Genomic DNA, 23,886 nt, shown 5'->3' with positions numbered 1-23,886 from the left:
TATGATAACAACTACAGATCTGCCCTTATGTATGCGCTATTAGGAAGTGATACTGGTCTTACTTTGCCATTTTTAGACCTGCAGAACTCGGGTTCTTTAAGTCATTAAAATATGTCCACATCCTATTGTTAACCGGAGTAAGAAATTATTCATTCCACTTCTTGTAAAATTCCAAGCAACATATTCTAGAGAATAAATTTCTTTTCATATATATTATTTGCCAAAAGTACATTGCTTTTTTCTTCTTCTTTTAATTGGAAATGGAAACTTTCCTATTTCACAACCAACTCTCTACACACCTTCTGCTCGGTGCCCTAATACCTTTGCATGTGTATATGGCTAACTAAGATTGTTTTAATCAACTCATTTTATGCTCAAAAACAAAATTTCAAACAATGATATCCACTTTGTTAAGTGCTTTATGCTGCATTATTCTATTTGGCTGTGCTCTACTAGATACGAAGCTTCTCAGCACTAATGGATCACCTGGCTTTAGCCATTAATTAGTATCTTTTACTCACTAGAATGAATTGAGAGAGAGAGAGAGAGAGAGAGGAACGTGCATGCTTTGAAGCATCTTTTGCTCACTTAGCTTTGGACGTGCATGCAGAGAGCCTTGCCGAACCTTCTTTGTAGTTTCACAGCGAAAGGAATAAAGTGCGGTAATGGGAGGATTTGACTGAATTATCCTTCTTCTTCTTTTTCTCTTTTTTTCCTCGAAAGTCGTGTACTACTACTCTCTGCCACTCCCACACTATCGATTTCGAAATCCCCTCCTTCCTTCCATATATAACTCCAGATCTTACTCTCCACAATGTTTGATATATATATATATATATATATAATATATTACTTGCAAATGCAAAGACAAGCTGCAGTCCAATTGGTGTAACTTTTCTTTCACTGTATCATTCATGACTCTAGCTTCAAAGATAGCTCGATATCCAGACGATGACTTTTAGCTCAAATAACACAGTGGTTAGATATATGCTGCAGCTAAAAGCAATCGGTGGCATGCTTCCCCTTTTCTCTTGGAAAATTTCTAATGCAGTCGAATGACGGTGGAGATGCTGATGGTAATAGTGTTTGCGTTTGAGGTGGATTAAGAGTCGGTAACTGAATCTAAATTTGACAAGAAAACGGAGCAAAGAATGATGTAATCGACTAAAAATTGGACAAAACTTAGTACATATATTGGAAAACGTAGAAAGAATTAAAAGATGGACCCTTTGGCGGTCATGATGCTTCGTGTTATCTTCGAATTAGCGATTTCACTATTTTAAAATATATATATATATATAAAACTTATATCTTCCTGTGTGCTTGAGTCCAGCCAAGTTAAGTATCTATAAATCCAAGTATCGAAACTTTCTATCTGTAAATAGTTTGTCATTTTTATACGATTAAGGTATTGGATCCTTATACTAGTCTACAAATACTCCTGTTGGCATTTGGCCGAGTTGCTTCATTTTTATAAGATTGTTTATCTTTCTCAACACTTCTCTGCATAAAAATTAATCCTATAATCTAAATCGAAAATAGGTTTCAGGGGGGGGCATGATAGCCATTTTAGAAAATGCCATGCGGGCGAATCCTTGTACAAGGACAAGGGATGGCTTTGGTTCTGAAATCCTCATCCAAATAAATAAAGTAAGAACCAACCAACCCTTCCAAGTGGGCGTTGAGTGGAATGGGATGCAACTGTGCATCTATATGTGCCCCTTTCGACAGGAGATAGAAAGAATGCTGTGTCTTGTTCTCCCTTCCAGAAAGCTTTGATGTTTCATCTCTTTCTCTTTGTGTGGAGATCTTTGATTCTCTTCAAAGGTCTTGGCTTAGCCTTGTTAGGCTCCCATGTGCTGATTCGGTTCCTTAAAGAAGTTGCAAGAGGAATTGTCTAAGTGGGAGAGAGAATAATAGAACATGGCCTTCCTTTTTGGATTCTCACCCAAATGATCTACTTTACTTATCATCTTTAATTCCCAGAGATAGCTCCATTGTTAGTATATCTTATTCTCTTAGGTTAGGCAAATTTAACTTGTAAGATTCGTCTTTGTTAGGTTGCAAATGACAGTGTTGTTTTTATGTAATAGAGATGTATTACATATTATAAAAAGTCCTAGATATCAGAAGTATTAGTTTAACCACCTCTTTGATACCTTAACTATATTATTTCCAACTTAGTGCATGATCACTGATTCGATTCACTCAAAGAAGCTAAAGAATGATGGCTTCCTCTCTATAAATACTCTCATTTTATTGTTGCAACTCCGTTAGGCTTATCCAGTTTGTCGATGTCATAATGAATGTCTCGACTCTTGAGCTCTCATGAGTCATGAGCATCTTTTGGGTTTCTTTTTAAGTTTATTGGGACTCCAAAAGGTAACTAATTAGCTCAGGCAAATAAACAAACAGGAAGCGTGCATGTAGTAAACTTGGCCCAGTAAAGACCCATATCCATGCCAACCTAACAGGTTTTTCTAAAGCCCATTTATGGCCCAATAAAGGAAAAAAGTATTATGGGCCGGGCTTAAACTTCCTTTTCGGTCTTCTATATCCAATTGCAATTATATATATTTTCAACTTTTTTTTATAATAAAAGTCAATGCAGTGCACAACAAAAACTTAATCAACTAAACGTAACATGGATAATTTCACCTGGACTAATTTTGTTTTTTAAAACAATTCCTTTCTAATCCACATTACCTTGGATCCATCATCCATCAATTAGCCTATGTCAACTCTTCAGGTCAGAAAGAGGAACTTACCTTTTTTCTATAACCATTTCGACTCATTGGATTACTAATCACACTTTCAGCATCTTCTTATCCCTGGAGAAGTATATAGTGGAGGTGATCTAAACGTTTTTGGCGTCCTTTCATGTGATACACGTTTCTTTCTTTTATTCTTTCAATCCATAGGATTAAGGGGTTAAGATAAAGTGCATGCCACTATATTCGTGACCTATTTCACGTGAGGCTCTTATATTCGATGCTCATTAGATTTTTATAGATACGTCTATGTTTTATTCGACAAACTATTCAAATCCAATAATTATAATAATCTAAAAGCTGTATAACATATAACGAGAAGTCTTGTTTGACGAAGAAATGAACACCAAGATAATGGCTATTCAAAGTGTGCTCTCCTACTGCATGCAGTAGTTCAATCCATTTCAGACATTCTCTTCTTCTGCTTCTGCCCCTGTTCTTTGTCTTGCATGCTACTGCTGCTTCTTCTTCTCGAACTGATCAACTCAAGTTGAATCACGGAGAAATAGATGCTGGTAGATCTGGCTGCATTAATGACCTCCGTCGCCAAAGTTGGAGGTCTGCCGAGGAGGCCGACGACGAAGAGGACGCCAGAGGAGTGTGTTTGAGTACGTGAAAGAATGTTGAAAATTGGCTCCAAATCGAAAAATTTGTCCGAACGAGTTAAACGCCTTGAATGGCATTCATTGCAGTTTGTTGTTGTTTCAATTTTGTGCACCGGCGTTCGAACGATGTTCATCCGTTCGAATAACTAAGAGTTTGAAAAGACTCAGTGTTCAAAAGGCTCAAACGTTTTATTAGAATTTCACTGTCCATCGGTTCGAACGGCCTGCGATTTTCTTCTCATCCAAGTTACCCCTAATTACTTAATTGGAGTTTTAGGGTTAACTCATCATTAGAAATATTTGAGAGAGAAAATCACTATTGTACTTGGAGTGTTTAAAGTTTTAAAAACTCTTTGTACTTGAATTCAAATAGTAGATTAGAAATTTATACTGCTGTGGATATAGACATATCATCGTACTATGTAAAATTTTACATCTCTTTTTCTGTTACTACTTGTATTTAGAGTTACTTATTTGTAGTTAGATTAATTTCTTAGATTTCTCTAATATTGGCGGCATATTTAAAAAAATTTCTATTTGAATTGCATTTGTACTTTACTATTCCATGGAGATTTGTGTGCGTTTGATTGGCGACTTACTTCCGCTGCCCTATTCTGCACAACAAAAAATAGATAAGTGAAGGCCAATATGGCAAAACGTGTTTGAGACATTCTTCGAAGCCAAGGAATTGATCAATAACATTGCCAAAGCTCATGGAGGCGTATCCGTATAAGGCATTTGAATATGCTAAGCGTATACGAGTTCGTTCACCGCTTTTAATTCGCATAATTTCTGGGACATTTTTTTGCTAAAAACCCCCTATTACTTTTATGATCGATCCATTAATAACAGCAATAGTTCTTGTTTCGCAATTACAAACTGCTAAGAGACCTTGGCTTCCAATATTACTGATCATGATAGAAGAAAATTGCTAATTGTGCTACAAAATTTTTGTAGTTCGCAGCTAATCAGCCTATGTGATGAGAGCCCATCAGAAGCCCACTAGAAGCCCATTATAAGCCCACTAGAAGCCCAGCTCTTCGTTGATACTAGATACATAATTTCGGTTTTTTTTTATATGTACTCTTTTCATATCTCTTATTCATTTATAAACCTCTCAAAGATTAAGTAATTATATGTATATCCCTCGAAATACTTGGTATTTGTATAGATATCTCTTAAAAATCTTATGTTTCTTACGTAGAAACTTGAAGGGCAGTATCGTCAAAAAAAAAAAAAAAACGTTACGGCAGTATCCATCTTCATATGCAAATTTGATTATCAGATTTGAGTGAAAAATTTAACCAACTTTAGCATAACCACATACTTTGACTAGCTCGGGCTTAGTATCAATCATGCTTTATGAAGCAACAACATGCAAATTAACCCACACTTCTCGATCGTTTTGGAATTTCAACTAAAAGACCTGCCTAATCGCATTATTAATCCTCATAAAGGAGCTCCAGAGTACAACAAAGTTTCAGACTAGAAAACATCTGCTAATATATAAGATGCAACTCTAATGCAAATCATTCCATGAAGTATATGGGATTAGGGAGTTTAAACGATCGTAGTGCCATCGGGTAACCCATCAAGTCACTCCATTGATCCCCTGAGCTTCCTCGAAGGATGTATCCTTCATTCCCAAGTTCTTCTCGCTTCTCTGATTTGAACTGCCTCGTAGTCTTCGCGGTGTCAGCCTCATCCCTATGTCGTGCATCATTCATTAACAAATCAATAGCAAATACTTTCTCAAAAATCTTAATGTAGCAGTGAGTACCAACATATATATATGTATCAAACCTTAGAATAAGCCTTGTCCAAGAGTCGTATCCTGCATTCAGTAGCTGACTCACAGTCTCGTTCCTTTGATGCTCGCTTCTCCCAGACAAGATGAACAACTTATAGCCGAGATTCTTGAGCTCATTGTACAGCCATAAACTTGAAGGTATGGCTGATGGTGCATCAGATGATAACTCCTTTGGATCCTTCCATCTACAATGTTAGAAAGAGAAAGCAGGGGATTAAGTTTGCATATCGCCATATACCTTTTGTCTTAACAGGGAAACAGGTACTGACCCAAGTTGCCCAATGTTGGAAAGCAGGGTGTCATCAAGGCCAAAGACCCAGCCATCCATCCCAGTTCCTGAACTCGACTCTAATTTGGCGAAATCAAGAGACTGTTTGGAAATAAGATCGAAGTCTGAGTCATATTGGCCTCCTGTTATGTATTCCTTCACATACTCGGCACATCTCTCTTGTACTCTGTCGGCGTTCCAGTCCTTCAAATTGTTTGTCTCCACTGCAAGCCTCCAACTCTTACAGAGTTGATCTTTGATTTCACCAGCAGAGTGGCCAAAGTTTTCTCCTTTATGGAAGAAGATTTCGACTGGGCTTCGCGAGGAAGCAGAAGAGATGGAGAGCAACAGAAGGAGAGCAAGGAAAGGACCCATAATTAGTTTGCTTTTTTGATGAGTTTAATGGGGAGTTTATAGATATATAGGATGGCTCTGATGCTCTTTATATAGGAGATATTGGGGATGATGCTTTCATCTGGTGGTTATATTGGAATCCCAAGTGCACAAGAATGGTGTGAAGTCATGCACATAAGGAATTAAATATTTGAAATAATTACTTTCAAACTAATCTTACACTCATGAGTCAAGAGTCATGCCTCGATCGGCACTGGATGATATCAAGATAGCAAGCCGTTATCGGAACATTAATGTTTTTTTTTTAAATTTACAACTGCCTCGATTAGTGGAGAAATTAAGTGAACGTTAAGAGTTGACAGAGATATTTTCTGGATTTAAGATCTTGTGAATCTGAGAAGGGAGAAGAAGTCCAGCTCATTTGGTCAACTCGCACTCGTGATTCGTGAAATCTAGTCTAATATTTGAGCTTGTTGACCTTTCGGATGAAAACTTCGAGTGAAAATGTGTTACACACCTGCACGCGATCCACCATGCTTTTCGGAGTGTAGTGGCGAAATAATTAACGTGCATTTATATCTAGTAGTAAGTAAGAACGATCTCAATGATTCCATTACTGTTTTCTTAGTTTCCAATCCCCCAAAAAATTATTTGGATCAGGTTGATAGTGTTTAAAGTCATGTCAAGTGGACAAATTTATATTAACCTTATCCTACTTGATCAGTATAAATTAGCCACTAACCATGCGTTTGCACGTTTCCTTCCATACATGAACCCACCTCAGTAATCCCAAGCTTTCTCGTTTGACTCTTAATTTATTGCGAATCTTAATTTATCCATGTACTATCCTGATCAAGATTAAAGAAAAAAACCTAGGGTGCGTAGATATATTTTATACTCACGTCCAAAATCGAGCTACAAATTTGAATTTCTTATACAGTCCAGTCCATCTAATCCCAAACCATAAGTACCTATAGGCAGAGAGCTTAGAGGTAGGAGATCTCATACTTGGTTCAAACTGGTATTACTCTCCAAATGGCACCTTTCCTTGCTCTTTTCCTCCTCATGCTCTCCCTGATCTCTTCCACTTCCTCTTCTCAAAACCACCTAAAATTACTTCACCAAGAAGGAGATAAAGATGTCTACTGCGAGAGCTGGAGGTTTGCAGCTGAAACTGACGACCTCCTGAAATGGAACACGACTCCAAAAGAGTGCATGGAGTACGTGAAGAGTTATATAAGCATGGGCCAGTACGAGTTGGATTTGTTCTTCGTGGCCAAGCGGGCGTTGGAGTACGCTAAAACTCTACGACTTGCAGGCGGTGGGAAGGACATCTGGATCTTTGACATCGACGAGACGTTGATCTCTACCATTGGCCAACCTGGGTGGGTTCTTATTTTTTGCATTTCACGTCCTATATTATGTGTTAATTCTAGCTAGTTTACACCCTCGTTATATATATCTTGCAGGTCGAAGGTTCCCACGGAGTTCGTAACGGAGTCTAGTGCTGGCTCAGAGATTCCAAGAGCTTTACCGTCTATTCTGTGGCTGTACAATGAGCTCAGAGCTCTCGGATTTGAGATCGTCATTATGTCTATTCGTCTCCAGGATCAGAGGAATGCCACCGTGAATCAGCTATTGAATGCTGGTTATAATAATTCTTGGGCTGCACTTATACTTAGGTACGTTACGTATCGAAGCCTACATTCAAGTGATTTTGCTGTTTGAACCTTGTGTTAATTGTTCTGAGACTTCAAATTTAGCAATCGAATATGTATACATATGTAGCTTGTTGCTTTAATATGTGACAGGGGAAATTATGACTTGGAAAATCCTGTGACCTTCTTCAAAGCGGACATGCGAGGACAGCTTTCAGAGCTTGGTTACATTATCCATGGCAACGTTGGGGATCAGTGGAGTGACATGTGGGGGCCCCCAATGGCGAGACGATCGTTTAAACTCCCAAACCCCATGTACTACGTGTTCTGAGTTCATCTCCCTGGCCATGATGTGTTAGCCAGAAGGATTTAGTCTTAGATTAGACTTAATTATCATGAGGGGAATAATGTAGCATTTATGCTTCTTTTCTGTGTAGTTTAAGTAAGCTTCGTTTCGAGTTGTCATGCCATAGAAATGTGTTCTTTGGAAAAATGCCATCATGCCTATCAAGAATGCTATCATTATCTGTAGGAGAAAACAAGTTCTTTCATTCTAAATGAAATAGCAATAGATAATAATAAACTAAATAAGCTAATAATAACACTGAATAAGAATTTTACACCCAAGATGTTAAAAGTAGAGGTGTGCTCTCTGGCAATGCCCTCTTTCTTGGTACATCCCGTTTCTCTATCTCAATTCCTTAGAAAACAATATAAGGTATTTATAGGCCTGATTCGAGTGCCTGCACTTCCAATACTACTGACTTCAAAGATCTCGGATTGCGATTTCTTTGAATGATCGTAGGCCTATTTTGCTATATGGTATTTCAAGTGTTTTGTGGCCATTTGAACGCCTAAATCTAAATTAAGTTAAAAACTAATAATTCTCTACTTTAGTGAGAATTTTAAGACTTCAAACATGACTATCTTTACTAAGTGCAAAGTGACTGTAAACTCCAAAAATATTCAAACAAATAAATTATTAAAATTAATCAAGTTCAAGTAATTTTGGACCATAATCCTAATCACAACCATAACGCCAGCGTGAACAACTAAAGTGAATATGCCGTCATAACAGTACACTTGGTGAGAATTTCAAGACAACCGAATTATCTCCACTATTGTATCCAAAGATGCTAAATTTAAAGATAAGCAAGTATTTCCTAAAACTTTACATATGACTTAACTAATATATACAACTTTCTCAAGTACTAACTAAAGCCTTACTCCTAATCATCAGACTTTGGGGTAACCCTTGCAGTAAATTATCACGTCCTAAACTATGTGCGTTTATTGTAGGCCAATCTCTCGTCTAAGGCTCAGCATGAGAACCTGGTGTCCTTGGTTGGCTACTGTGCGGAGGACGACCACCTGGCGTTGCTCTATCTGTACATGGCCAAGGGAAGTCTTAAGGACGATCTCTTTGGTACGTAACAATCTAGCCTTTGCATTAGTAAACAAAAAGTACGTTTCCCTCATTTTTTTAAAAGGTCCGTTAGAGAAGGTTATTAGAAGCAAGAGAAAAAACCATGGAACTGCCTAATAAGCGACCCATTTTGTCAAATATTGTTCACCTTGAGTAATTGGAACAGATGGCGGCCGTGAGAAGGTGTTAAGCTGGGCACAGCGGCTCCAAATCGCAGCTGATGCAGCACAAGGTTCTGAGTTAATTAATTTGTTTGCCTCAACTTCACACTTGATTTAACTAATTAGGAGAGACTAATTAATCCTCATACTAACTAAAAACAGGGCTTGAATTTTTGCACACGGGATGCGCAATTCCAATAATTCACAGAGATGTGAAGACCCACAATATCCTCTTGACCGAGAGTTTTGAGGCTAAGATCGCAGACTTTGGTATGTCAAAGCCTTTCCCAATCGATAACACCCAGAGTTTTATCACGGCCTCAAGAGTTGTTGGCACCGATGGTTTTCTGGATACGGAGTAAGTCTGCTGAATAACTAATCTACACACTTTGTCCATCCTTCCAATTTTCAGTTAGATGTTATAGACAGTATAAAACCTCGTTTTGTCTTGGATATATTAATTCTGCAATGGTGATGCATGAACATATAACATGCGGTCTTAATTTCAGGTACTTGGGCAGTGGGCAGCTCCATGAGAAGAGTGATGTGTACAGCTTTGGGATTGTCCTCCTGGAATTGATCACAGGAGTGCCGGCAGTGGAAAGAATGGGAAGAGGTCATATAGTGGAGTGGGTGGGCATGGAGCTCGACAAGCACGAAATTGCAGGCATTGTGGATGCCAAGATACAAGGAGAATATGAGCCCAAATCGATGCGGAATGTTTTGAAGCTAGCAATGAGGTGCACGATGAAAGCGACAAGTGAGAGGCCAGCCATGCGTGAAGTGGTAGCGCAGCTAAAGAAGAGTTTGGAACTAGAGGTTGCAAGAGGAGTTGGTAGCAATGTGTTCATGGAAGTCTCCGAGACGAGTCAGAGTGATTCAATTGAACTAATGCATGTTCAAATGGCCAACATGAGTTCACTAACTGCAAGGTAGTGGTGTCATTTTGCGAGCGTTGCGAGGGATTTTTGTAGATCTTATATGCATGGTGTGCTACTTCATGATGTATTGGTGTACGTTCAAGTGGGTTACGGAGTGATTTTTTTCCTTTTCTCATAGAGTGATTTCTGGTTAATGTTATATCTATCTATTTATCTATCTTTCTAAGGTAGAGAAAATTTTTGACGGTTAATATGCTTAAGGATATAATAAGAACACTGAAAATTAGTGCTTAACATCGGCAACCTTAATAGACCATATCAGGCTATTGATTGGGATAGACATTTTTTTCACATCTTAAACTGTCATATTGTGTCGCGCACAATTTTACAATTCATTTGTACATGTAGAAAAGTGTTTATCATCTATAAGCTAAAAATTCTAAATTTTTACTAGAAGAAGAACACTATTAATGAGATTGAGACTTTTTAAAAATTAAAAGATAAAATATGCAGAAACAACACAACTTTAAGATGGAAAAACCTTTGTCGATGATCGGAGAAAAAAAAAACCATGTACCTCTACTATGAGGTAAAACTATTCATTATGAATTTAGCGGTTACGAGAACATTTACAAATTGATTGCTATTATTTATAATCATCATGATAATATTTTGCTTGACTCCCCCTCAATACATCATTTCTTGTGCTTGGTTCTTAATCTTGTTGAGCATTAAGGTTATAACTCAGCCCTGATGACCCTTGAGGCAATCTCAAGTATCTTCTTCAGTCTTGGACTAAACAAGCGTGAAATGAATCCAATACCTTTAAGCTTCAAAACATCTTCAAGAGCACCTCTCCCTTCTCTTTAGTGCAGCTCATTATAACCTCCAAGTATAATCGTCATCTTTTTAAGCTCTCCTTTTACATCCCTCAGGAAGATAGCCTTAAGGAAGACCTAATTTGGTCTAATAAGAGCCATAATAAAATCATTCAAATTAGATCTAAAGCGTTCAAACGGATTGAAGTTCCACTTTATTGCATTCCAAAATCTCATTCGAATGGGTTTCCAATATTTGAAGTCTTCGGCTAAAAAATCTCATTCGAACACATTTTGCACATTGGATAGTCATTTCTCTCTTGCCGTGCGTATTGAAACACCCACTTCCAAAAATCACGTGTTCCTCACATGAAGAATTTCCACGTGATTCTTACGTGACCTATCAGTGAAATAATATCACAAAGTATCTGGATAAGTCTAGAAATACCATAATAATTCAACAAATAATCCAAAGTTACAATATCACAGGTCTCAACAAGCCTCTAGGAATACAAGTCCAACACAAGTTTTAAAGCATAAATACCCTCGTAGGGGCCAAGTCCAACTTATTAGATTTTTCGTAGACTATTATAGAATTCTTCTTGCCTGGGATATTTCTGGAATTCATTTTACTCTCCTAATCAATCGACTTTTCTTGACTTTCGAGATCCTTCCCGCACAATAATGGATCTAATAATTTATAAATAAAATAAACATAAGATTAATGAACTTATAAGACTAACTATCTTGTTGTATAAATTACATTTGATTTTCTAGGTCCGAATATATTATTTTGTCTTAATTTAAAAAAATGGTCATTTAGAGTCGTTCACATTTGTAAGTGTCGAAGATAATTGAAAAGACTAAAAATTCAGATACCTATTTTAATTATGTATTAATCCTAATTTTATTAATAATATGGTTGAGAAAAATTAAAATAATTACAATTTATGTAGCTAACAGAATTAAGAAGAAAAAAACAGACTAACAATAAATTATTCTATGGATTAAGGTTGGGCTGGGCTCAAGGCCTAGTCAGTATTATGCTGAAGAAGTGGGCTGTGGACTACCCACAACCCACAAGGCTAAAGCAAAAGGTTAACTACAGGTGTGGGCCTTGGCCCACACTGTAGTTGCCCAGGGTTCAGGTGGGCTGGGTTTGAGAGCTCAGCCCATCAAAATAGCTAAATAGAAACAACTTTGGGGTGGACTGGGCTGAGCCCAATCCACCCTTAGTTACAAGTGTGGGCTGCGGCCCACACTGTAAAACTACAGGGTCGGGTGGACTAGGCTCACAAGCCCAACCCACCACTAGCTACTAGCATGGGCCGCGGCCCACCGTAGGCTATAAAAGTTGGGTGGATTGGGCTCACGGGCCCAGTCCACTGCTGGCTACGAGCGTGGGCTACGACCCACCCCGTAGCCAACACAACTAGTGGGGGTTTGATCAGCCCCCACACAGTTCAATCATCAGAGGGGGTTGCTGCCGGTGATCCTCGTCGCCGGCAGGCCCCAGCTCTAGTAACTCCTCCCCAAGTCAACGAGGGTGCAGGAGTGATTTGAACCACCGGCCAATGCGGTCGGTGGGTGAGAATTGAAGAACTCCATGGCCGACGGCCATGGAGTTTCCCAATTCAGTGCAAGATGGGCTTGAAGCCCTCATCTCGAGTACCTACCTCTTCAATGTGAAGAGGTGGGTCAGTCGAGGCTAACGAGCGAAGCCACCACCGCTGGTGGTGGCCGCTAGTGCCTAATAATTTTATTATTATTATTATTATTATTATTATTATTATATACATGAGTGTTACATGTATCACGTTCGAATGAAACAGCATTCCAGAAAAATGTTCGAACGGATTTCTAATTCTTATGAAAATATGCTTCGCAGGAAAGAATCGTTTGAACATATTGATCTCGTTCGAACGAAAAATCTTTTTTTGTCTCCAAGATGTGCTTTTTGTTTTTATAATTAAATCTAATAAGTCACAACTCATAGAGTTCTTATTTTGTCACAAATTAACCAACTACAAGTGCTAACACAAGCATCTATAGGCTAATGAATGAAATGGACATCTTTCTAAGTGTGCGTATATTGTTTCATTGCTAGGATGCGAACTTCCATTTGATATATTCTTTTGATGGCCCTGCTCAATTCATAGTTGATTTGCATTATATACCTTAAAACGTATACTTTTCAGAGTTGGATTGAGTTGATTTGCGTTATATACTTTAGCACGTATACTTTAAAGAGTTTTCGTCGGGACGGTGAGTGAATTCTGCATAAAGCATGCGAATTGTCCTGTGATCACCATCAAAAAGAAGGCTGATGAAGCTCCACAGCATCCCGTTGACGATTGATTGACTCTACCATAGCGAAGACCTGACATGGATGAGTTGTGTGTTGTATCAAATGATCAAATGTGGTCTCGTGTTTTCTATGATGTACTTATATATATATATATATATATATATATATATATGATACCTTTTAAAATCTTAACCTTCTTTTTTCACATAGATACTCTTTGAAACTAACTAACTAGTTATATATACCATTCCTCTGTTCCATGCCTTATCGTTTCTCTTTGGGAAAATAAGAGACGAGACTAGCAATACCATTAGCAAGAGCAAAGCACTAGCATAGATGGCGGCTATTTTTTGTAAGAGGATGGACAGATTTGTAGGATCTGGTGCAAGGAGGTGTTTAAGAGATTGCCTTCCTATCGACCAAAGATGAAGACATCTGCTAACCTTTGGCAGCTTGTGGTTCGCTATGAATGCTGCCAATCATAAACTGCACTGTTCTCAGAATGTACGAAATTCCTATAGTTGGGGATGCAGAAGAAGCAAAAGGGAAGGAAATATTAAACGTCACGCAGCGAGTAGAATGGAGTTAATATTATTCACTCAGGAAATTCAGCAGTGTAGCTAATTCTAGCTAGCTTCTTTGTTTTTCACCTCATTAGGGTACACTTGAATCAAGGAAACGGTAGTGCCTCCCAAGATGTATGTGGAGAAGGAGAAGGTTCTAATAAAATCGGCTTTGGCATGATAAAATATTAGCGAAGGTGCTTTTGTGATTGAATTGTAGGTCTGGTGCATGGTCAGTGCCGAATTAGCTACTAGTTTCGATCCCCTAGCGACCGCCGGCTAACTGAGAATATCCCATGCTTCTCACATCCTATGCATTTGCCAACTCTTTGCGTGTAATTGGTCGTGAAAAATAAGCATAGTGGACTTTGTGGGAGAAGAACTGATGGCCTTGAAAAAATGTCTGGTTAGTGTCTTGCTTACATCTTTGAGGAACATAAGAATCTTTTTTTTATTAAATAGGCAAACTTTAAGGATATTTCAGCACGAGTCCCCGTTTACTTTAAGAATAATAAAAATTCTTATTACAGTATACAATCTCTTATTTTATAATAATAGTTAAATATTAGAATAATCATATTTCAAAATATAAATACTATTTATCAAAATTATATTCTATACACATACTAACTCCGATACTAATTTATACTTAATTTATCTACAACTTCTCTTAAATATTTTATTATAATTTATCATCCATCTCTTATCTCTTTCACATATTTTTCATTTTTTCATTACTTTCTCTTATGTCTCTCAAACATATCATAATCTATCACTCACCTCTACTCTCTCTCCTCTCTTATCATATTTTTTTTTTATTTTACACTAAATAAATAAAATTCAACTTAAACAATATAAATGGCAATAATTTATATTTCATATAAATAAACACATTTTAAAAAGTATTATTATTATTAAATATTATTTTAATTATATATATTTAAGTATAAATATGAATATTATAAAATTCTTAATAATATAGTATTTAATTGATATAATATTTTTTTAAACTATGTTATTATTAAAATAATTTTTGTATGTACTAATAACATCAAAAAATAATATTAATAAATTAATACTTTAACAAATTAAATATTTACTCATAGATAAAATAATATATTTACTATTTAAGTAAACTATATTGACCTAATTAAATCTTTCTTTAAATAATAAAATAATATAATATTATTAATAATCTCATGTTTTAAGCTAAAATAATATTTACCAGGTAGAATAAAATTTAATATTTTTGACTATAAAATATAATAATATTTAGAAAATATTTATGTGGTATGAAAAATATCGTAGCATTGCATAAGTAGATTCCTACATGTGTATTATATACCTACCGACCTAGCTGTGTATATTGAGCTAACTATATTGCATACGTAAATATAGATTACATAAATACTGCCCTACATGCGTGCTGCATATCTATCAGCCTAGTTATGCATATCGAGCTAACTGTATCGTATACAAAAATGTTGAGTTAACCGCATTGCATACATACCGCCCTACATGTGTATTACATGCATTGTATACATAGAATATTTTATTTTACTTACTATATATTCTATTAATCTATTTTAAATCAAATCAAAATGTATTTCAATAATTTGTTCTTCCTTATCTTCACATCAAACATAATTACTTTTATTTCAAAATACAAGTAAATATAAGAAATAGTTATTCATAAAACAAATCCCTTATTTTGGTAATTAACAAAATTTATTTGCTATTCTTATTCCACCTCTATTCTAAATATGAACATGATTAGAACACATTTGTAATAACCAAAAATAAAAAAATATATATAACGACAATAATAAGTATGATAAGGCACTTATCTTATATAGTAATAAAATATATATATAGAGAGAGAGAGAGAGAAGAAAAAACTTTAAATTTTAGAGAGAAAGAGAGTGCGGACTTCGGTCGAGTGCAACAAAGAAAGAAAAAGAAAATAAGAGAGGAAGAAGAAAAGAAAAAGGACAGCTTCTAGATAGTGATTTTTAAAGAAAATTCTAGATATCAGAATTTGTTTAGATTTAGCCCTTGTATGAAGGCAGGGGAAGCTTCGTTGAACTTGATAGCTGATCAGGCCATCTTGGATATTACACCCTACCTATTATTATTGTATTGTATTTCAGTCCAGTTCAGTCATATCCATGTGAAACGTGAAACGGTGAACGTGTGGATGTAGAGATTTCGATGCTTGTGTTCGTAGAGATCGGTCAATGTTGTGAACTGTAAGAGGGAACTTTCTGCCGAATACGATGCAAGTGGGCACCATTGAAAAGAACGTGTTAACAACCTTACCGCATTATTATTCGAATAAAAAAACAAAAATCTTAGCACATTTCCATTTGCTCAAAATATTATTTTCGAAATATGTTGAATAGTCCTCCTCCAAAGAATAAAATATTCTGGGTGAAGCTGAAGCTCCCTTTTATTATTCTACGGTCAAGTCGCCTAACTGTGCTATACATATATTATATAATATCAACAAGCCTATCTATATATGCACTCATATAATCCACACCCTCAGCTGCAAACGTAAATGATGGCTCTCTTTCTTATGCTCGTCTTCTTCGTCTCTACAATGAACCTTTCTGTTCACGGCCAGCAAGGTATGTATAGTGTTTCTTGCATATCATCAATTTGAAGCCACGATACCTAGAAATGAGTGGTATCTGCAACTTGTATTTACTAATTAATTGTCTTCTTATCGTTGCAGGTTTTCTGAGCATTGATTGCGGATACGATGGAGATAGTTATTCTGACAACAAGACCACTGGATTAACGTACGTTTCTGATGCTAATTTCATAGACACAGGAAAAGCCTACAGTGTTCCCAAAGTTCAATCCAGTGATCAACCTACGCAGACACAATACGTAAGAAGTTTTCCGGACGGAGATCGGAATTGTTACACCTTAGATAACATTAATCAAGGAGCCAAGTATCTTATCAGAGCTTCCTTTTTATATGGCAATTATGATGGCGAAGATAGCGTCGATGGGAGTGCGTATATCTCATTTGATCTCTACCTTGGGGTTAATTTTTGGCAAACTGTTGAAATCCATGAACCCGACAAATTATACGAGGCTGAGATCGTCACAGTTGCTTCAGCTAAATATTTCTTTGTTTGTCTCGTAAAAAATAAAAAATCAGGAGTCCCATTCATCTCTGCACTTGAATTGAGGCCTATCGAGAGTACTAATGTGTTCAAGGACGTCAACCAGTCCGTGTCTTTGGTTTACTGGGAACGTTACAACGTGGGAGGTTTTAAAGATGTTGTAGTCAGGTAATGATCATGTTTGTTTCGTTTACATATTAATTATCAATTGTTTTCTCTATTTTTACGGTCGGATGCCTCTTACCATATTTTGATGCTCTTTTTAAACCTTTTGATTATTCTTATCAAGATAAATGGTTTGATAAGATGACTAATTTCTCTCCCCTAATCTAACAACTATAATTATACTATTCGCTAAAATTTTAACATACCAATTAATATGACCTAATTAGTATGGCTCACCCTTTTAATTTGTAAACACAATTTAGTTTTTTTTTTCCCTTTAATTTTTCTCTCCTAGTGGGCCCATTTTTTTTTTTAATGAAAAGTATAAATAATAAATTATTTTACTTAAGAAGATTTTTATTTAACACCCTACTTTTCCATTTTTTTTTAATTTACACCTCTGTGTTGTAATATTTATAATTAGATCCACCCCAAGTTGCAAATATTTAGTCAAACACGGGGCTTAATCTATGGGTCTCGTTTACTTTGACCTACATTACGAATATAGTCAATTTTAGCAATATTTTTGTATTCTTAAAATGGGATCTTTATTATAGAAATAATTATTTTAATGTTGACTTGTATTTTATCATAATGATGTAATAATTATCTTTGATATGATAAAAAGTGAAAGAAAAAATATAGAAAAAAGATATTTTATCTTTTACAAAATTACTATAAATACTTTGTGATTTGATATATAGTAGGTTGCTGGGATAAATATCAAGGGTAAACTAATAATTGGATTATTGTGTGGCATAAAATATAATTTTGATGAATAGTATTTGCATTCTAGAATAGATTTATTATAATGCTTAGTTGTATTTTTTTAATAAGAAAAAAGTTATTCCTAAAATTAATGGGCTTTATGAATAATGTCAATTCTAGGATAGACATTTCTTTTTATAATTCTTAATATAAGATAATTATTCCAAGAATAACTATTCATATGTTCACTTCTATTCTATTCTATTCTAGAATAAAAGTATAATAAAAATTACCATTGATGTGATATAAAGTGGAAAAAAGATGATTTTTTTATTTTTTATGAAATTGTCATAGATACTCTTTGATTTCGTGCTAGTATTAAATTCAAACATATTCAAATGAACCCTAACACGAATTGACCACAACATCAGGCGTTCGAACACTAGTAAATGGGCATTCGAATATTTTGTCAAAATTTGCACTCTCAAATTTTGGTGTTCGAATGCCTCATGACGATATTTGAATGTTACAATAAATATGTTTGACCTAATTGCTCTCTTATTAATTATTATGTCATAAATTAATATGCACAAACGAGATAGACAACGTAAAATTTATAAATCTTATTTTCTAAACGGCTTAAGATTTTAGTTGTAAATTAAGATGCTATCAAAAATAAGATGTGCATGGTATACTTAAGTCTGAGTAGGACTTCTTGGGCATTTCTGTGATTAAATTTATCTTTAACAGCAAATTATTTTTTTTAAAAATAGATTAAGATACACTAGATTGCACTATTATAAAAATAAAAATAAAATAAAACCATACATAATCTTAAGAAACTAAATGCGATGTTTATTGCAGGTATCCGAACGATATGTACGACAGGACGTGGAAAACCTGCTTTGGTAGCCGTTCCTGTAATGGAACGCGTATAAGCACGAGTTCCCTTGTCAAGCAGAGTAATGGAGACTCCTATGATGTGCCATTAAATGTAATGCAAACTGCTGTCGACACATTAAGGTATTACCTGGATGTGTATAGCAATGGGATTATTGATCCTACCTACTACATATATGTCCACTTGGCGGAGTTATTGCTTCTTAATAGCAGTGAGAGTAGGTCATTCATGGTCACATTGACTGGGGAATCCAACGGCTACCGTGTCAGCCCTACGTACCTGTCAGCAACTCACCTAGTCTTCAACGACGCGGCCACAACGGGCGAAACCGTTTCCTTTGACTTGACTCCTTTAAATACCTCCACCCTTCCTCCAATCTTGAATGCTGTAGAGGCTTATGTTGCCATTGAACTCCCCGATTCAGCCACGGATCAAGTAGATGGTATATATGTCATTTCTTACAAGTTGCAACTTATAAAACTCATGCTCTTCTTTTATTTATGCATGTATGGGCTCTCTTTTTTCGGCACCTTAGAAATCCCAACTCCTCCTTGTTTGTAAAGCTATTTTCTCGGCATCTCCTGACAAAATAAACAGAACGACACCTTAGTTTCTGACTAAACTAAAACATGGCATGGAATCACTTGCTAAGTATGATTTGTTAATTTCGTTTTCTTTTACATCTTTAATTACCTTCAGAAATCGTAATTGGGGTTTATTATGCACACGCTACTGACAAATACTCTTGTGCAATAATTAGTTGACGCTATGATGGGGATCAAGAAACTATATCAGATGAAACAATGGCAAGGAGATCCATGTGGCCCTCCCAACTTTAAATGGGTCGGCATAAATTGTACAGCCTCTAATCCTCCAAAAATTGCCTCTCTGTAGGTACCCCAAACTCATATATTTACTTATTTTTATGGTGCAAATTTTAAGACATATATGATATTGGATGATACTCCATATTATGCATTATAAAGTTTGATTTATACAAGTCGTTTATACTAACTATATAACCTTTGTACCATGCAGAAACCTAAGTTCGCATGCATTGACCGGTGAAATACCCAATGCTCTCGTTAATCTCACTGCCATCCAAGAATTGTATGTCTTGAAACGACCCAATACAGATCTATTGTATTGCTACTAAGCTGAATAACTAAATCACTAGACTTTCAGACACACTAAGATGCTGAAACTACTTTACCTAATATATTGTTCTTGCTACTATTTTCTTTTCTTTGGATCGAGAGATTTTTCTGTTAGCAGAGGTTAATTAAGCAACATTGATGAATTTTGTAAACCTTTGTTTCAGGGACTTGTCTAACAACAGTTTAACAGGCACTATACCAGAATTTCTAGCAAACATGTCATCCCTCCGCTTGCTGTAAGTTATTTGGATCAGCTTGCTTTCTTAGTTCCTTTTTCTTTTATTAAATGTTCATTAAGCAATAATGATGGATTTAATGGTCCTCTGTTTCAGGGACTTGCCTAACAACAGTTTAACATGCACTGTACCAGAATTTCTAGCACACTTATCATTCCTCTGCTTGCTGTAGCATCTTATGTGTATTATAACTATGAGATCTATATATCTATGAGGACAAGTTAATTAATATATTGGCTTCGTTTTGCTATACTCAAATTGATTAAAGAGTAACCAACACAACCACTCTATTTTACACGCATAATGTAAAATATCTAATAATAAATAAGGATTTATTAATCAATTAAGATACAATCAATTTAATACTGATAGTCTTACATTGTGTGGATCTTGCAGAAATTTGTCATGTAACCAACTAAGCGGACCAATCCCAGCTGCTCTCCTTGAAAGACAAAATTCTGGAGCACTTTCTCTGGGGTTGTTTCTTTCAGCCAAGTCTTAACTTGATGTTTCAAACTAATTTTCTTGATTCCTTTATTTTCTCTCAATTACTAGTGCGTTAAATCAAGTGCTGTGTATATTTTGTTAGGTTGGAAAATTACGATCATGGCTGCTACTCTAGTGATCCACGTGTGAGTACTGATAGTAATAATAAGAAGCTGTGGATTATTTTGGTTGCTTCAATAGTTCCCGGTGTGGTTATACTACTACTCCTTGCCATTTGGTTAAGAAGAAGAGGTAGAAGACATCAACGTGAGTGTCTCCTCTCTTCTTCTTCTCTCGGCCATGTATAGATGGAGTTTGTATCTATAAAAAGAAATTTAACATAGAAAATCGTAGCCTTCAATAATATTTTCGTGCATGTTCGGAATTCTTGCGGCTCATCCATGTGTGAGTTTTAGCAGCACCTTATCCCGATCTCCGAAGAGGATCGACACATGGAGTAACGCCTAGAGTAGGCATGTCGATGCCATCTGAAATCCGTAGATTCTCGTACTTGGAGGTGAAGGCCATCACAAACAATTTCGAGAGGGTCATTGGGAGAGGTGGATTTGGGATAGTTTACCACGGTGTCTTGGAAGACAACACCACAGAGGTAGCAGTCAAGCTTCGCTCTGATACATCTGCACAAGGGACCAAGGAGTTCAATGCAGAGGTATTCAAGTTTTAATGATATGATAAATATGAGATGGCATAAACTTGAGGATCTCCTACTCTGATACTATACTCGTAACTCATTAATCACTATTTTCTTTAAAAACACTTTTGTGGTTAATTAGAAACATCCCATGCTTATCGCGTCCTAAACTATGTGCGTTTATTGTAGGCCAATCTCTCGTCTAAGGCTCAGCATGAGAACCTGGTGTCCTTGGTTGGCTACTGTGCGGAGGACGACCACCTAGCCTTGCTCTATCCCTACATGGCCAAGGGAAGTCTCAAGGACCATCTCTTTGGTACGCAACAATCTAGCCTTTGCATTAGTAAACAAAAAGTACGTTTCCCTCATTTTTTTTAAAAGGTCCGTTAGAGAAGGTTATTAGAAGCAAGAGAAAAAACCATGGAACTGCCTAATAAGCGACCCATTTTGTCAAATATTGTTCACCTTGAGTAATTGGAACAGATGGCAGCCGTGGGAAGGTGTTAAGTTGGGCACAGCGGCTCCAAATCGCAGCTGATGCAGCACAAGGTTCTGAGTTAATTAATTTGTTTGGCTCAACTTCACACTTGATTTAACTAATTAGGAGACTAGTTAATCCTCATACTAACTTAAAACAGGGCTAGAATTTTTGCACACGGGATGCGCAATTCCGATAATTCACAGAGATGTGAAGACCCACAATATCCTCTTGACCGAGAGTTTTGAGGCTAAGATCGCAGACTTTGGTATGTCAAAGCCTTTCCCAATCGATAACACCCAGAGTTTTATCACGGCCTCAAGAGTTGTTGGCACCGATGGTTTTCTGGATCCGGAGTAAGTCTGCTGAATAACTATCTACACACTTTGTCCATCCTTCCAATTTTCAGTTAGATGTTATAGACAGTATAAAACCTCGTTTTGTCTGATATATTAATTCTGCAATGGTGATGCATGAACATATAACATGCGGTCTTAATTTCAGGTACTTTGGCAGTGGGCAGCTCCATGAGAAGAGTGATGTGTACAGCTTTGGGATTGTCCTCCTGGAATTGATCACAGGAGTGCCGGCAGTGGAAAGATTGGGAAGAGGTCATATAGTCGAGTGGGTGGGCATGGAGCTCGACAAGCACGAAATTGCAGGCATTGTGGATGCCAAGCTACAAGGAGAATATGAGCCCAAATCGATGCGGAATGTTTTGAAGCTCGCAATGAGGTGCACGATGAAATCGACAAGTGAGAGGCCAGCCATGCGTGAAGTGGTAGCGCAGCTAAAGAAGAGTTTGGAACTAGAGGTTGCAAGAGGAATTGGTAGCAATGTGTCCATGGGAGTCTCTATGGAAGTCTCTGAGACGAGTGAGAGTGATTCAATTGAACTGATGCAAGTTCAAAAGGACAGCATTAGTTTCCTAACTACAAGGTAGCGGTGTCATTTTGCGAGCGTTGCAAGGGATTTTTTATATATCTTATATGTAAGTAGGTTACAGACTGATTTATTTTTTTCCCCTTTTCTTATAGAGTGCTTTGTGGATTATGGTTGCATTCACAAATGAATTTATTCGTAATAGATTCAAAAGATATGGTAATATTTGTAATTTTTTCTATTATATACTAAGGTTACTATTTCTTTTGTTTTATTTACGAAAAGACCACCTTGAAATTAGTTGTTTTTTTTAATAAATATATAGCTAAAGGAGGAATCAATTGGTAAATGATGGAGTCCAAGGTTAATTACATTTAGTCATCTTAAATTATTATTGTTTTTCATATACATCCACTAAACTCTTTTTTTACTATATAACTCCTACATAACCCCTTCAATCTAAGAAAATTCTTATTTCAGAAAGTTCATATAAATTTTTTTCTTAATTAATGAGTATATGTATATAATTTTTAAAGTTCAAGAGATCTATGTAATACTATAAAAATTTAGAAAGTGTAATAATAATAATTTAGGAGAGCTAAGTATACTTACCCATAAAAATATCAGGTTACCAGTTTTTCCAAATAAATACATCCCTAACTTTATTTCGGTCCGTCTTTAATTTGGATCTCGAATTGAGGGTTGCTTATTATCCATGTAATAAGATAATATTAATAGACATTCACAGAATTTCTACTATTTTAAGATCTTTAAAAGCATTCAGTATTATAACGAAAATTTAATGGTTTGATGATGGAAATTTCTATGGTCTCCTGTGGTATAGACTAAGTTCCTCTGATATGGTCGGAAAGTGACTTGTGATTTAATTGTTTTTCTAATTTCATTTCATTTTTTTTTATGTTTTGCTTTTCTATCCAAAAAAATGTCAACTTGTCAACCCAAAAAAAAAAAATCTGTCTCAGATGAATCTATTGGCCAATGTTTGGCCCCGTAAGAAACCATTAGACTACATATTTTAATTAGTCCACCATCAATTAAGATATGATTATATATGTAGATATATGTATAGCTAGCCTTAATATACACTTTGTCCATAGCATAATTAGCTGCAAACATAAATGATGGCTTTCTTCCTAATGGTTGTCTTCTTCGCGTCCACAATGGAATTCGCTCATGCCCAGCAAGGTACATCAATTTGTATCCATGATACTTAAAACTGGGTGGTAGAATAAAATAGAGCACAAGAACAACTGATAACCTTACATATTAGCACATTCAATCCCTATAACCAAAATTTGATTGTCGCCAAACTTGTCTTTACTGAGTAATTGTCTTTTATCTTTTTACCAGGCTTCGTGAGCATCGATTGTGGATACGATGGAGATAGTTATTCTGACGACACCACTGGATTAACCTACATTTCTGATACCAAATACATAG

The 23,886-nt window shown here is 36.1% G+C and overlaps 4 protein-coding genes across 4 annotated transcripts; 3 read left to right on the top strand and 1 right to left on the bottom strand.

Annotated features, from left to right (window-relative positions):
- Positions 1-4,692: 4,692 nt before the first annotated feature.
- On the bottom strand, positions 4,693-5,885 carry LOC140769053 (acid phosphatase 1-like). The gene is made up of 3 exons (XM_073109590.1): positions 5,456-5,885; positions 5,180-5,371; positions 4,693-5,083 (listed from the first exon to the last, which is right to left on the bottom strand). Exons 1-3 carry the CDS (start codon positions 5,827-5,829, stop codon positions 4,906-4,908), a joined length of 744 nt encoding a protein of 247 aa, XP_072965691.1. The 5' UTR covers positions 5,830-5,885; the 3' UTR covers positions 4,693-4,905.
- An 896-nt stretch (positions 5,886-6,781) lies between these two features.
- On the top strand, positions 6,782-7,951 carry LOC140769064 (acid phosphatase 1-like). Its single transcript, XM_073109610.1, has 3 exons — positions 6,782-7,193; positions 7,278-7,490; positions 7,620-7,951. Exons 1-3 carry the CDS (start codon positions 6,844-6,846, stop codon positions 7,795-7,797), a joined length of 741 nt encoding a protein of 246 aa, XP_072965711.1. The 5' UTR covers positions 6,782-6,843; the 3' UTR covers positions 7,798-7,951.
- A 907-nt stretch (positions 7,952-8,858) lies between these two features.
- Positions 8,859-9,989, top strand: LOC140769286 (LRR receptor-like serine/threonine-protein kinase IOS1). Its single transcript, XM_073109951.1, has 4 exons — positions 8,859-8,892; positions 9,059-9,124; positions 9,216-9,411; positions 9,563-9,989. The coding sequence occupies exons 1-4, from the start codon at positions 8,859-8,861 to the stop codon at positions 9,987-9,989; spliced, it is 723 nt and encodes a 240-aa protein (XP_072966052.1).
- A 6,170-nt stretch (positions 9,990-16,159) lies between these two features.
- On the top strand, positions 16,160-22,669 carry LOC140767971 (probable LRR receptor-like serine/threonine-protein kinase At1g05700). Its single transcript, XM_073108037.1, has 13 exons — positions 16,160-16,253; positions 16,361-16,928; positions 18,498-18,976; positions 19,295-19,424; positions 19,573-19,644; positions 19,856-19,927; positions 20,324-20,404; positions 20,517-20,680; positions 20,833-21,083; positions 21,255-21,381; positions 21,549-21,614; positions 21,704-21,899; positions 22,048-22,669. Exons 1-13 carry the CDS (start codon positions 16,184-16,186, stop codon positions 22,484-22,486), a joined length of 2,715 nt encoding a protein of 904 aa, XP_072964138.1. The 5' UTR covers positions 16,160-16,183; the 3' UTR covers positions 22,487-22,669.
- The last annotated feature ends 1,217 nt before the right edge of the window (positions 22,670-23,886 follow it).

This window comes from Typha angustifolia, chromosome 10, assembly GCF_048772165.1.
Source record: "Typha angustifolia cultivar Huaian chromosome 10, ASM4877216v1, whole genome shotgun sequence".
In the NCBI taxonomy this organism is placed as follows: Eukaryota; Viridiplantae; Streptophyta; class Magnoliopsida; order Poales; family Typhaceae; genus Typha; species Typha angustifolia.
Note: the sequence above shows the minus strand (reverse complement) of the source record. Positions and strands in the feature narration are given on the sequence as shown.

Bases quoted from the DNA above. Each gene is read 5' to 3' on its own strand.
- LOC140769286 (XM_073109951.1), top strand. From the start codon at position 8,859: ATGGCCAAGGGAAGTCTTAAGGACGATCTCTTTG. The intron at 9,125-9,215 runs GTTCTGAGTTAA...AACTAAAAACAG, and splicing joins CGCAGCTGATGCAGCACAAG to GGCTTGAATTTTTGCACACG. The intron at 9,412-9,562 runs GTAAGTCTGCTG...TCTTAATTTCAG, and splicing joins GATGGTTTTCTGGATACGGA to GTACTTGGGCAGTGGGCAGC.
- LOC140769064 (XM_073109610.1), top strand. From the start codon at position 6,844: ATGGCACCTTTCCTTGCTCTTTTCCTCCTCATGCTCTCCCTGATCTCT. The intron at 7,194-7,277 runs GTGGGTTCTTAT...TATATCTTGCAG, and splicing joins TCTACCATTGGCCAACCTGG to GTCGAAGGTTCCCACGGAGT. The intron at 7,491-7,619 runs GTACGTTACGTA...AATATGTGACAG, and splicing joins TGGGCTGCACTTATACTTAG to GGGAAATTATGACTTGGAAA.
- LOC140767971 (XM_073108037.1), top strand. From the start codon at position 16,184: ATGATGGCTCTCTTTCTTATGCTCGTCTTCTTCGTCTCTACAATGAAC. The intron at 19,928-20,323 runs GTAAGTTATTTG...TGGATCTTGCAG, and splicing joins ATGTCATCCCTCCGCTTGCT to AAATTTGTCATGTAACCAAC. The intron at 21,382-21,548 runs GTACGCAACAAT...TAATTGGAACAG, and splicing joins TCTCAAGGACCATCTCTTTG to ATGGCAGCCGTGGGAAGGTG.
- LOC140769053 (XM_073109590.1), bottom strand. From the start codon at position 5,829: ATGGGTCCTTTCCTTGCTCTCCTTCTGTTGCTCTCCATCTCTTCTGCT. The intron at 5,372-5,455 runs GTCAGTACCTGT...CTAACATTGTAG, and splicing joins TCCAACATTGGGCAACTTGG to ATGGAAGGATCCAAAGGAGT. The intron at 5,084-5,179 runs GTTTGATACATA...TGCACGACATAG, and splicing joins TGGACAAGGCTTATTCTAAG to GGATGAGGCTGACACCGCGA.